The sequence below is a fragment of the Scaptodrosophila lebanonensis genome, unplaced genomic scaffold (assembly GCF_003285725.1).
Source record: "Scaptodrosophila lebanonensis strain 11010-0011.00,11010-0021.00 unplaced genomic scaffold, SlebRS2 tig00000061-arrow-pilon, whole genome shotgun sequence".
Taxonomy (NCBI): Eukaryota; Metazoa; Arthropoda; class Insecta; order Diptera; family Drosophilidae; genus Scaptodrosophila; species Scaptodrosophila lebanonensis.
In genome coordinates, this window is record NW_022060554.1 from 9,739,085 (window position 1) to 9,755,088 (window position 16,004).

The 16,004-nt window shown below is 40.9% G+C and overlaps 3 protein-coding genes across 3 annotated transcripts; all 3 read right to left on the reverse strand.

Annotated features, from left to right (window-relative positions):
- Positions 1–1,525: 1,525 nt before the first annotated feature.
- LOC115624835 (probable G-protein coupled receptor Mth-like 8) lies at positions 1,526–5,133 on the reverse strand. Its single transcript, XM_030519682.1, has 6 exons — positions 4,392–5,133; positions 3,227–3,389; positions 2,445–2,636; positions 2,167–2,385; positions 1,742–2,105; positions 1,526–1,676 (listed from the first exon to the last, which is right to left on the reverse strand). The coding sequence occupies exons 1-6, from the start codon at positions 4,884–4,886 to the stop codon at positions 1,631–1,633; spliced, it is 1,479 nt and encodes a 492-aa protein (XP_030375542.1). The 5' UTR covers positions 4,887–5,133; the 3' UTR covers positions 1,526–1,630.
- Positions 5,134–7,461: 2,328 nt separating this feature from the next.
- Positions 7,462–10,332, reverse strand: LOC115624728 (probable G-protein coupled receptor Mth-like 9). Its single transcript, XM_030519554.1, has 7 exons — positions 9,044–10,332; positions 8,794–8,985; positions 8,502–8,735; positions 8,285–8,441; positions 8,019–8,222; positions 7,875–7,954; positions 7,462–7,735 (listed from the first exon to the last, which is right to left on the reverse strand). Exons 1-7 carry the CDS (start codon positions 9,726–9,728, stop codon positions 7,701–7,703), a joined length of 1,587 nt encoding a protein of 528 aa, XP_030375414.1. The 5' UTR covers positions 9,729–10,332; the 3' UTR covers positions 7,462–7,700.
- A 3,931-nt stretch (positions 10,333–14,263) lies between these two features.
- Positions 14,264–15,471, reverse strand: LOC115624936 (probable G-protein coupled receptor Mth-like 10). Its single transcript, XM_030519787.1, has 5 exons — positions 14,992–15,471; positions 14,771–14,933; positions 14,518–14,703; positions 14,375–14,459; positions 14,264–14,324 (listed from the first exon to the last, which is right to left on the reverse strand). Exons 1-5 carry the CDS (start codon positions 15,469–15,471, stop codon positions 14,264–14,266), a joined length of 975 nt encoding a protein of 324 aa, XP_030375647.1.
- Between the last annotated feature and the right edge of the window lie 533 nt (positions 15,472–16,004).

Consider the following 16,004-nt stretch of genomic DNA (forward strand, 5'->3'; position numbering starts at 1 on the left):
ACGAACGACGGGCGAGGCCACATCAAAAGAGCACCACAGAAACCAAAAAGAAGCATACTGGGAGGGATGGCGATGGCGATGCTGATGCTGATTCTGATGCTGGGCTCTCGTTTCACTTTCCACTTGATTCCTTGCGCTTGACAGCCGACAGCCTGCCTATGCGGGTGGTTCGGGCTCCATGCATTGCAAACTTTTACGAGTATGTGTGTGTGCGTGTGTGTGCATGTGGCAGGATGCAAGTGGCATAGCTGGCATTCCCTTGCGGCCTTTCTCATTTACGCTCTACACTCGCACTCTCGCTTGCGCTCGCTCTCTGCTCCTGTGCGCGCATCTGTGTGTGTGCGTGTGTCTGTGTGTCTATGTGTGTGTGTATGCTGCATGGCGGGCATTGACCTCTGATGCCAAACCAAAATGAAATCTGTGTGCAATTATTATATGGCAGGCACAACATAATGCTCTCATAAAACGTACAGACCCCTCGGGGCACTCCATATACTCGTATGGGCCTTAAAAGATTCAACAGATCCTACGGATTCTAGTCCTTGACTCGACTTCCGATCTTCAACCTGAATTTTGTCCAGAGTTGATTCCGAATTTTTTAAAGGTAATGAAAATACTATACTATACTTGTTAATTGAAATCAAAACATGTGTGTAAAGAATTATAAAATATTCCAAATACTTGCGGTTACAAATTTGAATACAATCTGAATAATAGTTCACACTCTTGTGTAAGCTCGTTGAGTTAAAGCAACATTCGCAGGCAAACAGAGATTATAGCATTTACATATTCCGATTCAATCTATATTTAGTGTTAATATTAACAATTTAATCTATATTTAGTTTAAATATTAACGCCTTTTTGTGGAAAAAGTTCCATTCCGCGCATTAACATGACGGGCTGTGTCCGCGCTATTTCGAACGGCTCGAGACTTGCTAGTAACGGGTTCGTGTATCGACTGAGTGTCAGCGAAATTCGATGTAATGGCTTGCCTCTAAAACTGTGTAATGAATTGCAAACTTTACTAAAGCATTTAATAGGACTTGTTAACTTGTTATTTACAGAGCTCAACTAATTTGTAATCACATTTATTGGAATAAATTCCTGCAAAATTACCAATTTAATGAACATTTCTTTGAAATTTTGTAACTATATTTATTTGACTGGTGTCTTGTTACAAACGAATTCGTGTATCGACTGGTGTCATTCGAAATCAACCTAATGGCTTGCCTCTAAAACTGTATAATGAATTGCAAACTTTACTAAATCATTTAATAGGTAACTTGTTATTTACAGAGTTCAATTAATTTGTAATCACATTTATTGGAATAAATTCCTGCAAAATTATCAATTCATTGAACATTTTCTTAGGCTGGCTACTTCGCTCGGCGTAATGCTTCCACAGATTAGGGACATTGGCCATTAATATGGGTTGTTGTATCGACTGACACCTTGATGCTTCCAAAACTGTCCCCCACACCAAGCAACCACCACGAATACGACATTAAAAATAGTGGTGATAAGTAACAATTTTACGATATATAAAGTACACAACAATTTTCACTCTAATTCCATTCTAATCGTTGATAATGATTGTAAAGCAGGAATTTTGGACCCGCTGGGCTAAGCTTCAATAGCTCCTCATTGGCACCGAGTTCTCGCACGCATCTTCATCTCTGGAAAATATATGGAGATCATATCAGAAGTCAATAGTCATTCCAACCCTACTTGTATACCTTACACATTATCCTCGATTCGCCGCAGGAAATTCTGTATCTGCTGATTCTTGCCAATGAGCGCATAGAGCGCCGCAAACCCATGGAAGGCCATAAAGAAGCACACGGCATAGTTATGGTGCGACCGCTCGTCTCGATAATAATTGATGGCGAAGGAGCAGACGCACACAAACCAGGTAAGAGCCGTATAGCCGAAGAACTTCCAAAACGACTTGAAGCGATTCTCCTGCAATGATTCAAAATTCTTCTCGGTCTCCAGTTCGTCGCACTCGCTGATCCGAATTAGCGTGAGGATGTAGAAGAAGCCACAAATGGCGCAGGCAATAAAGATCGGCGCAAAGAGATAGACCATAACGGACCAGTTCCTAGCTGAAGGGGGCAATACATTAAGTAATCTTTTCAAAACGGACCGAGGTCCTCCTCTACTTACGATCGAACCAGCACGTGTCGCCGCCAAAAACCAACTTGGCACCCTGATAGCTGAATCCCACGAATACGGACCAGCCCACTGCGATGAGCACAATGGGACCAAGGATCAGCCAGAACATCAGTTTCGTGAGGATCACATTGTGAAAATTCAAATACAAATTGAACGAAATGAAGCTCAGAATGTAGAAAGACAGGACTAAGCTGAGCAAGGTGAAGCAGGCTGTGGAATCAAATAGGATTAGTAACTAGTCTCGAGAAGAAGCTAAGAGGTGGACTCACGGATGAGACGACACCCAGATTTAGACAGGTTTGCGGGATCATTAAGCGTGAGGTGGCCCAGCAGTGAGTAGCCAACGATGATGCAGATCGTGTAGGCCTTGATGGCGACTCCATAGAATGTGTTTCGCATTTCAGTGCACAACAAATGAACGATGAGTACAATAAACATCGAAATAATCGAAATGAATAGGCCTGTAGTGGGGAAAGAGTGAAAGAAAGTTCAAATTAGTGGTGGTCTAAGCGCCTCACACAATAAAACCTGAACTATAGTACCATTTTCAAATGAGAGATCTTGTCAAGACTTCCAACATAAAATCGAAAATAAACCTGTTTTGTTTCTTAGTTTAAAAGTGTACTAATATTGAGTAGAGAGCGTGTTCCCAAAACACTTTTGCAGCATTTTATATTGGGGTCATTGTAATTATTTAAAGACTTTTTGTATAACTACACTACACCTTTTGTACTCGTATGCCGATAATGCCAAGCATATCACATCTGTTCCAAGATTTTCGCAACCGGCTTCGCTTGGCTTACCACAATTTACGATGTGCGAGTCAATTGGTCGTCGATCGATCGCAACGCAGATCAGCAGAACATATTGTTTTTCCGTTGATTGCTCGCACTGTTCAAATAATTATTTTTATTAGCTCTGTCTGGCTATTTTTAGTTAATATTTCAAAAGGCCGCAAGACCCAAAGAACATTTCTCGCCACAATTAAAACCATATGCTGTGTTAGATCATAACATCGATAGCCTACGAGTATTGGGCGGCTGATACTTACACACGGCGTATGTCCACTCCCGAACGCCCAGGACGAAGTGCAGCTTCTCGGGGGTGCACGCCAAGGGCTGCCAATCCCAACTGGAACTACTCGCCCGTAGCATGAGGGGCGTGAAGCAGTAGTGCTTGGAGAAGAGATGCCCACGATGGGTCACTGTGCCGTTCTATATGAGGGGGGATGAGATAGGTGTAAGCGACATATTAATCTGTGGACTAATGATTGAGTATTGAGTTCCTAGAAAGCCTCGTGTTAAGCGAAATCGTGTTAAACGAGACATGAACTCCATGCAAAATATGGGGTTACGTTCCTAGATCTCGGCAAATGCACAGCAAAGTTTTGCTTTTTAAATTTCCGCTGTTTTCAAGGTCCAGCCATTTTCGAAATAAACAAAAAGTTACTCCAAGTGTTGAATATTTATCACTAACAGATTCAACTTAATAAAAAGGAAAATATTTTTAAGCGTACAAAAAAGTTGAAAGCAGCTACAACAATTCAAGGCAATAGGAAATTTCTTCCCAGTACTGATTTCATCGATGGAGTCAGTCGCAGTTGTATTCGAAATCTTAAATATAGAGCGCCTGATATACTCGAAGTAGTATTTATTTATTTTTCTGGAAATTAATAGCAAATGATACTGCCATTTTACATAACAAGGAAAAAGAAAACTTATAAAAAAGAGGGAACAAAACAGAAAATAATATTAAGAAATGTAGCAATAGAGTACTAATCTTAGAGGGGTATTTTAGTCGCCGAAATTATTGCAAGTGTAATGATGGTTAGTTAAGTATAAAAGGATGTTACTGCTTAAGTTACTAGGGGATTGAATACCAGAAATAAGAAATGTGAATAAAAACTACACCATGACAGGTTCTACGATCTTGCAAGGTAGGGAGATCAACCAAACGCAATCCGTCACGTATGTATGTTTTGGAAGTGCGAACTTTTGCTTTAACATTCAGATCTAACTAGTATTAAAGTAATGCGCTTCTTTCTTAATATTTTCAACTTTTATCGGTTAAGAACGAAGCTTTCAGCGTGTTAGAAGCGAAAAAGATAGCAAAGTTTTAATCGAGTGAGACCGAATTCGTATTGAAAGAGGGCCTGTTAAACGAGGGTTAATACAGTATAGTATCCCTAAGAAATATAACGAGCTCGATTCATTTACCTCGTGCAGGGTCCAGTGGACGTATTCCGCGCCTTTTGTGATTGCTCGCATGTGGTTGCAGGGCGTCCCCACATGGACGCTGAACTGCTCTTCTGTCTCTACTTGGACGAGAGTTCCGTTGAGCAGCTCCACCTGTAGATGCGTCTGATTGGGCGCCGGAGGCAGACTGTCACTTACCTCGTGGCAGTTACGGCTCTGCAGGTCGTACATCTGACCAGGAGGACAGCAGAAACGCACACACGGCTTCAGTTTGCAGACGCAGGCGCGGAGGTGGCGCTCCGCTGGCACCCGCACTCCATTTTCGATGACAAAGTCGTAGGAGGCCACCAAGTCATTCGGTATTGTCATACCCTTGTACACAAAGACGCCCTTTGTGGAGTTCAGGCTATCCACAGTGTCGATGAAGGCACAGGGATAGCGAGTTTCAGCCTGCTGGCTGAAGGATAGCATACGAGCGGGCAACAGGATAAGAATAACGAGAGGTAGAGGAGACATTGCATAGTTCTCCCTGGCTCCCTCAATTCGAAATGAAACCTTATAGGGGGCGCAACAAAAACACAAAAAAAGCACAAGCAGTCTTTAGAGACAGCCCCCGTTTCCGGATCCGCAGCCGTTCCTCTTATTTATGTTTATTTGGAACAGCGTAAATTAATTTGTGTGTTTATACGCTGGTCGATTAGCAAATAATCCAAATCCAAACACAACTACTAAATACTAAATCGCACTGATGACGTCGTTGGCGGGAAACTGGCGGAAGTCCCGTGCACACTTCATAAAACATTCGACCCCGATCTCGGCCGCTGGTCCGCACCTGGCGCAGGCTAAACTTCGACTGGCCATAGCGACATATTCCCAAATGTGCCGATGGGACTGGGACTGCCACTGGCAGTGGTCTTCTTGTTGTTATTGTTGTTCTTGTTGCTCTGCAGTTTGTTTACAATAACCGGGGCGAAAACGCAAAGGAAAACATACACAAAATTTACTCGTGTATACATGTACATGTATATGCTTGTATGTATAAAAAAGCGCGGACACCCTGCACGGTTCCAGCCACGGTCCATTAATGCCGTAATTTTCGATATCCAGTAACTTAGTCGCTAATAAGGTGCAGGGCTATCAGAGTTCGTCGCAGTGAGTCGCAGCGGAACTCGCTCAGAGAGCATTTGGCACACACGACGAGAGGCCGCACAGTCGACAGACAATTCTCAATTGCGTCATTAACGCCACATTTGTTGCGTGCCACTTGACTTGTGGCTAATCCAGTGGCCGACCCATCAACCCAAACAGCCAGCCCATCAAAGCAGCCAACGGGGACGCCGGCCCCATTATCATAGTCAGCGCCCTTGCGGCCTCTGCCTTGGCTCCGTGCCGTCCTCATGTTTCGATTCCTGCTTCTGCTTCTGCTCCTGCTCTCGTCCTTCTCGCTGCTGACTTGAATGTCCTTCCAACTTGAAGCGCGCGCCATTAATTTCTCATCCATGGGGCGTCGGCGGCATAAACGGCGAAACGAGCCGCAGGTGCTTAGGCGGCCAAATGGGAAAAGCACCTGTTCGGGCGTTGAGAAATTATTGACACAATTTATTCAGAAATTAAATAAAGCCGGTCGTGAGCGATAGTCAAATATAAGTACATACATACTTATATTAATGTATGTACACTGGAAAGAGCTTAGTTCTGAAAGATACAAAAATTCATTTTCTATACAAGTAGGTACTTACCCTTTTCATACTCTGCATTATATTTTTTTGATGGGCTTATTCATGGCAAAGGATTGGGGCTATTTTTATGTTAAACACACATATGTACCATAAGTGTATAAAAATGTTATTTTTAAAAATATCAGTAATTAAACTGATTAAGAATTTATGTAAGTGTACTTGTAGTTCAGCAATCCCACAGAGAATATATTTCCAGTTCGTATTTAAAGGAATACTCTAATTCGATCGATGGGGTACATTTTTGCGGTCTTTAATAAATTGGCTGGCCATATACAATTGTAATACACAAAGTTCTTCATTGCCGAAGAATTAGGAAAAAAAATGTGTGAGAACATGACTGACTCAACTCTAAAATTACGAGAGTTATCGAAAAACTGCAAGTTCCGAAAGAAGTTGAAAGACATTTTAAAAAAAGAAGCGTAATACTTACTTTTACTCACTTTTGTCTCGTTTAACACGATTCCACTTAACACAGGGTTTCTTAGGAATGCAACACCCGTGTTAAACGAGGACTAGGTCTATATCTGATTAAAATTTAAAGATATCGAATTTTATATTTAAATATTTGATTAAGAATATGTGTATTTTATGGGGTTAAAGATTCTTCCATACATTCTTCTTCGCAAACCTAATATGTATGCGATAATAGCGAATCGGGTACGAGGTGTACAAATATTAAAAATAGTTTTAAACATTTGAAAAAGAGATGTGTATTGATAGTGATGGGCAAATAATTGGCATGAATGAATATTTTTCTTCATATAGTTGTAATATTTGTAGCACAATTCTTCTTCAATTTTAAATCTCTGGATCTGTTGTCAAAAACAAATAAGTTATTGCAAATCGACATTCAGTTCCTATGGCGACTATAATTAGATCTACATTATAGCTTAAAATCTGGTATTCTCGTTTTCATAGAAACAGTCAAACGGAAAGACGGACAGACAAATATGTACAAGACGAACACCGTTATATAAAATCGTCTCAACAGGGGCGTTAAATATATCGGAATCGTTGCTCTTCCGATTTCAACCGATTTGCAGAAACTGTAAATATAATAATAGAAAATGTATTAAGAACAGACCGCAAAAATCTAGTTGTCAGACTAATTTGTATCGACCCAGTGTATATGAAAATGGTCTTTAAGGCAAATTCCTTAATAAAATCCATTACTATGCAAAAGCATACAAATATTTTCCATATGAGTTGCGAATACCTGAAGCTAAATAAACTAAATTTGAGTTTCTATTATTCAATATTGTGATACGTGAATTCGAAGGAATTTCAGTCCATTTTCTTTCCGGTTAATTCCGCATAATTATATGAATGTGTGAAATAAAACTTCTACCATCTATATAGGTTTGGTTTTTATACAATACTTATTAAAGGTATAAATTATGGGATACGAGTATATAGTATGTAAACGTATGAAATTTGGCAGCTCTTATTAATAGTAGATACAGAACTAAGGCAGTTACACGATCCCATGCACAACTTGGTTTACATTCTTCTGTAATGACGAGTAACTCTACTATACGTGTAGTTTCTTCTTCTTGATGTCATGCCCGAGTCCAGCGCTGAGCATTGCATGCTAGAGTGATGTCACGGTTGGCTGGTAAGGTGAATCTATAATTGATATGCATATACATTGATACAATACATATATATATATATATATATATATATAGTATGTGAATACACAACGACATAAACAATATCGAATTAAGACTTAAGTTGAGCTCACGCTCAGGCCTTTCCTACATACCGCGTGATTTCAGATCGCCCTTCTCGTCGAATTTGTAGACGCGCGCATTTATGACGCTCAGGTCAGTCTGGCTCGATTCGCTTTAAGAAATAATGGGAGAAGGATAAGTAATGGTAAGGTATGGGATTTCTCAGTGCGACTCACACGTTGATGGCCCACCAGGACTTGACGTGCATGTTCTTGCCCAGCAGAAGTATAAAAGCGGCTATGGCCAGAACGAGAATGCAAATGCCGCTCCAGAAGTCGATAATGAAGAAATGCTCGCGCATGCGTGCCATTATATAGACGATCATTTCACGTACCCACACAGAGAAAACGCCCACGAGATACGCCGAAAAAGCGTAGAAGCTGAAAGATATAAATTAGAAAATGAAACTAGATCGATCCAGAACCAAAATCTCAGTTCATACTGCGTCTTCATAATACGAAGCTCGGTTCCCATAATGTTCAATGTGTCTTCTGGCAGCTCGAAGGAGGCGAAGTACGTCTTGAAACAACAGACCAGACTAAAGCTGAGCAACAGCAATATGGGCACATAATAGTAGATCAGTATGCCCCATAGACGTACTGGAGGAGTGGAACTCGAGATAACATCAAATTAAAAAGACAATTAGAGGAGTTACTGACCATCGAACCAGCAGTAGTCGCCGCCAATGCCCGGCTTCAAATGATGTGGCAAGCTCGAGTCCTGCGCAAAGGAGACCAAGAATCGCAGAACTATGACTCCCAAAATGGCGGCGAAGTAGAAAAGCTTTCGTACCCAGTTCCGCATTGATTTGAGGTGGAACTTCAGCAGAAAGTCGAAGCTGCAAATGGCCAAAAACACGAAGGACAGCATAATGCAGAAATAGGCGAGAAAACCTGCAACAAATTTGGGATATAAAAGCTAGACGTTATGTAATAATATAGTGACCCCCACCTATATTTCTGCAGGCCTCATGTGAGAGATTCATGGGATTCTTGAGAGCCAAATAGACGAGCATGGAATAGCCAACAATAATGGAAAGCAGATAGTATATGATCAGCTGACCGTAGTGGCTCTTGCGTGCCTCCCTCACCGAGCACAGCAGCGAGAGTATGAATATGTTGATCAAAATGGCAATAATGGTGCCTGGGAAAAGAGGGATATTAGGGAAGATTGTGGAATCAATCAATCCGCTTAAGCTCACATATCGCATAGATCCAGACGCGATATCCGCGCTGGAAGCGCTCGCAGTTCAAGGGCGTCAAGCTCCAGACCTGCTTGTGCTCGAGAGGCGTGAAGCAGTACTCATCGGTGGACCAGAATCGTTTTTCACTCCTCAGGGTGCCGTTCCCAAAGATGTCCCATTGCCAGAAGGACTCGTGCTTCTTGTCCACGAACTTATTGCGACAGCCCAGCTCGGTCCGTATCACAAAGTGATCCACAATTTTCACCACCTTCGCCGTGCTATTGTTTGGATGACTGAGCTCGATGTGAGTGCTCTGCGCCGTCGGCAAGCTGTTCACACTCTCCGGCGGAGTCGTGCAGTTGAAGTGTTGGACGTTGAAGATTAGATCGTTAGGACAGCAAAAACTAATGCAGGGCTTCAGCAGGCAGACACAGCCCCGCAGATGCTTGGGCGCCCGATACTCGACACCGTCGATCACCTTAAAGGTGTATTCGGCTATGAGCTCGGGTGGCACCACCACTCCAGCATAGGAATAGGAGCCATCCTTGAGGCGCAGGCCGTCGGTGATGTTAACCGTGTCCGCATAGTTGCAGGGATATCTGCCATCTCTGCCGGTTGCCGAGCCCGCAATCAGCAGCAACACCAGCATCAGCAGCAGCACCACAAATTGCTGGTAGAGACCAAGAGCTCGCGAACCAAACATAATGCGTGCTCTGCAATCGGTTTGCCTAATCAGTTCGAGTTGGTCGCGACTTTTTGCTGGAAAGGTATTCGTATTTGTACATACAACAGCTTTCGATAAGTGTATATGTTTATTTTTATTATTCTGAACGTTTTCGTTGCGGTTGCGGTCGCGGTATCGCAATCAGTTCTTTGCTCTGACGTCACACACTCGAGCGGGCAGCGGCAGCAGCTGCAGCATAAGTCGCATTATTTGCCGATGATTACACAGTCCGGTCGCACCTTACGATGGCTCGAGAATTAAATAAGTAAATAGTAGAATCGCTTTGGCAATTCGCTTCCAAGATCCATATGTATGCAAGTATTTAGTGTTTCACGCCCGCCTCCGCTGCTTTTGCTTTTAAATTGTCGACACTTTTTGGCTTTGGCTTTTATGCGGCACAACAACAAGAACAACAGCAACAACAACAAAAACAACAAGACGAACAGCAATCCAAAAATGACAACGACTGCGATTCCCAACTGCGACGTCGCGGCGCAAAGCGACGCTCTGGCAACGAAAACAGAACTAACAACAACAACAAGAACAGCGGCAGCAACAAATGCGGCGACGGCGACGGCGACGACGACGGCGACAGCACTCGTTAAACGACAATCGTTAACCGCACCATTCTGGCCAACAATAAAAAACAGACTGACGGAATCTCAGTCAGCAGCCAGCTACTCGACTAGTGGACTAGTCGACTAGTCGGCCAATCATCCAACCGGTGCGCGTGTCTCTTTCAAAAATCATTTTTGGCTCTGACTGCTGCTAGCTTCGATATGCCGAGCCAGTCCGGGACAACAACGAAAAGTTATCTTTAGTCGATTGCGCAGATATTAAAGCTTTTATAGCCACATACCTTTAGCGGATGCACGCAACCGCGAGCTAAGGTTCTTGTACTCTCTATAAACTACTTATAAGCTTTCACATCAGCCCATATCAATAGATAAATGTTATAGAACGAACACCAATCATTTATTTTGTGCTAGGGGCTAGTTTTAATTACAACAAGAGAGAACGCTGTAGTCAAGCCAGCCCGACAGAGAAATACCCTGTACCAAGGGCGTAGGCAACTTTTACCAAAGGGGGGCCCAAAAATTAAACTTTTGATTAAATAATGCACGATGCGTTTAAAAAATAACTTATGCATATGATCAATAATAATGAACGTGTGGTCGCCTGTAAGTGGCAAAATTTTTTGTAGGGGTAGGCAATGCTCCCCCACCCCCCTCGCTTAGTTTTCTTAGAATTAACCGATTTATATTAAATTTGAAACAAAACTCGATAATTATATAGAAATTATGTGCGCACAGTTTTGCTAATGTACCTTTTGAAATGTTGATTTGAATTCAAAAAAGTACAATAAACTCATATAGACTAGGGACTAGGAGCGTCTGCATACCAAGTTTGGTTTATGTACGCGCAGCCGTTTCCGAAATCCAGGCGTTCATCCAAGCAGACGGACGGACGGACATGTCTAGATCGATTTCTCTCGTCATGCTGATTCAGAATATATATACTTTGTGGGGTCTGCCACGCCTTCCTCTGTGTGTTACATACATTCGCACAAAGCTAGTATAGCCTCTCACCCCTTGGGTACAGGCTATACAAATAGGTTAGCGTTTAGTTAATTGAAAATATAAATGGACAGAATAATAGGTGTTCCAAACAAAATTTGTAATAAATATTGAAATTTTTGTTTTGAAGGTCCCGTAGTTAGCTGAACATTTAAGCACACCTAATACCCTGAATATCCGCCTCTATTCTTGATGATTTTTTCGATTCCTCCAGATATAAAGGATACCAACTTGAGACAAATCTTTACAGGATCGTTTTACCAAACTTTTTGAATATTTTTCCCATAACATCAATGGGATGGCCTGAAAATTCTTGAACAATTTTCAGTTTGGTATTGGTATAATAATATGTATTGATTCATCTACAGGGTTTATAAGGTCAGGGGTTGACTTATTATACTCTATACCTGAAGGGTAAAAAGGATACATTAGGTTTGTGCCAAGTATGTAACAGGGGGAAGGAAGTACTCTCTGCGGTTAATTACCTCTTCAATTGGCTAGCATTTTTATAATTTGTATATCAACCACTTGTAGTTTGTCATTAGCGGAAAAAACTATTAAACCTATTTTACTTACATTCAACACTTTTAGGTATTGTGTTTCGTATCCTCATGAAATTGAAATGGATTGTGAAATCGGCAGGCGAAGAAATAGTGCATGTATTTGGAAAACAAGTAATATCTAACAACGAAGAAGGTTGACAGACTTAATTCATATGTTTATAAGAAACAATTGGTGCTTAAATAAAATGCGAAGCTTCTCCATTTTTGCTGGATTGTTCCTTGAGCTCAGTACTTCCTGTAGTTATAGATACGGTTTGAGTCGCCCCAGATGGTTGGGAAATGGAGCATCTATGAAATGAATAAAAAAAATTATTGATTGAAGTTTGGATAAGAAACTAGCAGTTTTAATTCATGTGTTTTATTTTTAGAATGACTAAAACATAATGATTTGAACAATTATATGAATCGGATGATGTTTTCAGACTGCATTCAAACTGCAACAACAAAGAATTTAATGGTTTCTTTTGAGAATAACACGCAAATTTTCATTGGTTGTGTAAAAAGTGAGGCGAGTACGATATTGACAAACATCGTGGGTATTTATACAATTTGAACTTAATGCTATGATTGGTCTGTGGGTGTAGTATGCTTTGTGATATCAATTGAACTCTATATAGTATGTTGGATAGAAATCAGTAGATCATTGCGGGGTTGTTGTTGGTGCTTTTACTTTCATTCACGTTGGTCCGGCCCTTTATGCTTATCATGCAGTTTTACTGGCCCGTTTGTTTTGTCAATGCAGGTTCCGGTGCATGTGTCTTACGATCCCTTGTTATTACTGTTGCCTTTGGCATACAGTGAAGTCTCGACACGTGGGATGACAGTTGTCTCTCGCTACAGTTGAGGCTCCATTTGAATCATTTCTAAGCTCTTTTCGCGTGTGCAGTAGCGGTTTGAAAATCTTGTAGTTTTGAAAAACTCCAGTGCTTCCCTGTATAATAATTAACATCATTACATATAACTTAGTGGGATTATTTAAAAATCACTATCTTCTATGCAATCGAAAACTATGTTTGGTTTTAAATAAAGTAATGATTATGAGAAGACTCTTTCTTGACGCATTTAATCAATTTCAATACAGAATCATTATTATACCCTGTACCCAAAGGATTAGAAGTATGTTTTTAAATATAATTCAGCATGACGGGACAGACGGACGAATTCATCTGAATAAACGTGTGGATTTCAAAACAGCTGACCCGACATTGATCCAATTCATCCATACATTGACCCAAATCACACCTCAATCTCCCGCTTCAGAATACTATTCACAATTTAAAAGCCACATACAATAAATATGTAAATCTCTTCCTCTCCTTTAAAACTAATTCAAATCGGCTAAATCTAAAAAAAGTCAGAGGCGACACTATTTTTCCCACAAACTGAAGCCCTATTTTCGCTCTTCTTCTTCCTAATTTCTGAGTACTAAAGCATATAACAACGCATATAAACCAAGGAGTATTTGGGGTACAGGGTATTTCACTGTCCTGTTTACTCGACTCTAACTAATCAAAGCATAGTTGGAGATTTTAATTTCTCTCTTTTTCCTACTTAAATAATCTAATTAGTTATTAATTAGAATTGGGATTTTTCTCATCATACTATTTTTTAACTTTTCCTTTTTAATATTTATGTTTGACAAGATCTTTCTCTCGCCTCATCGAATTTTAACGTTTTTATAAAATTTAATAATTGTTCAAGCAAGGTCAAATCTTAAATAATGTATAGGTAGATAAAGACAAATTATGTTTAAGAGTACTTATACATTAAAAAAAGTTGTATGACTATTTTGAAATTATGTGAAATTATGGGATTATTTATAAGCAGAAAAGAGGGTAGAAACATAGCAAGCTTAATGTTTATTTTTAAATGGCGGGCTCGAAATAAAATAGAAAATAAATGTTACGCACCTCTGGAATATTAAATTTGTGACCTGTTTTTTTGCTACAAACAATATACAGATGATAATTCCCTGAAGGGATATTATAATGTCAAATATGTACAAGGTCCGTGTTATAAGTTCGCCTTTGCCCAAAAAAAAACTGACTACCTCAGGCGTCCAAGTTATACCCATGACGACAAAGAGTCTCAAAAATAAAGCGAATCTATTCTTATTTGCTTGAAGACTCCTTGCACTATCGCCACGTGTAATATGCTTGTGTAAGTTTCGATGAACCGAGTGTATTTCCTTGACCGCCATCACAAACATCACGATGTTGGCCACCATGATCAGCAACAATGGTCCGATGAAGTAGATCCCGGTGCTCCTGTGCTCCACTAAAAATCACTAATAAAAGATCTAAATAGCTTAGTAACACAGTGGTGCTACTTACTGTCAAACCAACAATGTTCACGCCCAATCTGTGGCTTCCAATCATTCCCGATCCAGTCGGCTTGCTCCCGAGCGTACAAAGTGAATAATAGTAAGACCAGTGCTGTGCCCCAAGCGAACAGGGAGTATAAGAGAAAAGGACTTTTCGCCCGCATATTGCGCACCGTGCGCCACGTATCGAAACTCATGGCATTATGCCAAAGGAAGGCTGCCATTATGAAGTAGTAGATGGAATAGCCTGCAATGGGTCGGGTATGGGATAGTGCATAGTCGTACGATGAGGGTCGTCCTCTTACCGGCTAGTTTACAGCCAATGGAATACTGAGTATGGATTCCAAAAGCCAATGTGGGATGTATTGAGTAGGCGATGGAGAGACTCGAGAGCCAGCACGCCAAAAGCTTGCCATTGCACTTACGTAGTTCAGGAATAATCAGGTACACGGCAATAGTCAGCAGCATGAAGGGTATTGACAACCACATGACTGTAAATCGGGTATACCGGTATGTTTTCTCAGGCCAACACAAAGTAGCTAAAGAAGCACAACTCACCAATACCATTGATTTGCGTTTTCACTACAAATTCGCTCGTCTCAATACATACTGCAGGTTGGATACTATACTGGCCACTGGCCTTTGGCCATTCAAATTGTGTCACGCAAAAATCCGCCTTTGTCCTGTTTATATTTTGAACCTCCTCCCATAACACGGCTTTCTAGAAGTTAAAGAATCGGTTTTAAATCAAAACAATGATGGCTAAGTCGATAACTTGCCTCGTTTAGTAACCAGCTGAAGTTATCCTCTGGTAGCAGCAAATACATTTCCTTACAAATCCTTTGCTCTTGCAGTACGAACTGTTCGGCGACGTCTACCAACGACGTTGAGCCATCGAGGAAGGTGATGTTTAGAGATGATTCGGACCTGTTAAGTTTCATGTTCCCCCATCCATTGCAGACATTTAAACAGGGCTTCAGATGACAGATGCAGCCGCGCAAATGGGGCTCCACCTCAATTTTCTCGCCCCTATATTTGTAAATATAGCTGTATTGGGCAACCTGGGCCGCAGGAATGGTTACGTTTTCATGCACGTAGCTGCCGTCTGTGAGCCGCCGGTCACCGGTCACATTAACGGTATCAAAAAAGTCGCAGGGCTCCTTGGCATTGACAGGAGACAAGATTAACGCGATCACGCCCAACATTAACAAAGATCCATAGCACTGGAGCACATGGCCATATATTGATGAAGCGTGCATTTCGATCTACACTCCAACAACCACAAAATGTCACTAATAATTTGAAACGCTTTGTGTTGAATTTAAATGTTTGCCTGTAACAGAATTGGAGTAACATCTATAGCATATATACAAATATTTTGTCCCGACTGAATAGCTGATTGGTAAGCAACGGAAGAAAAGAAAGCTGAGATTTATACCCAAGTATTCTTTCGCAGCGCTTTTGAACATTTTTTATCTCCAAACGAGGGAAAATGGGCCCCAAAGATTGTTCGAAAAATCTGAATTCTGAATTCAGCCGATTGACTTTTAATTTGGTTTGTAGACTCTCAGAAAGAATACAAAATAAAATGCATAGTAGGTTTTAATTGGGGCGTCAATTATTAAGGTTTCTCATAAAAACATCTCTAAAGTTATCCTTAATAGTGGGTGAACACTTGATTTGTATACACTTAGAACATACAAAATAAACTGCAGGTTTTTCCACGTCTCCTTTTTTCTTCTACATACATTTTCACTAAGCTGTTATACTCTTTATTTTACTCTTTGGGTAG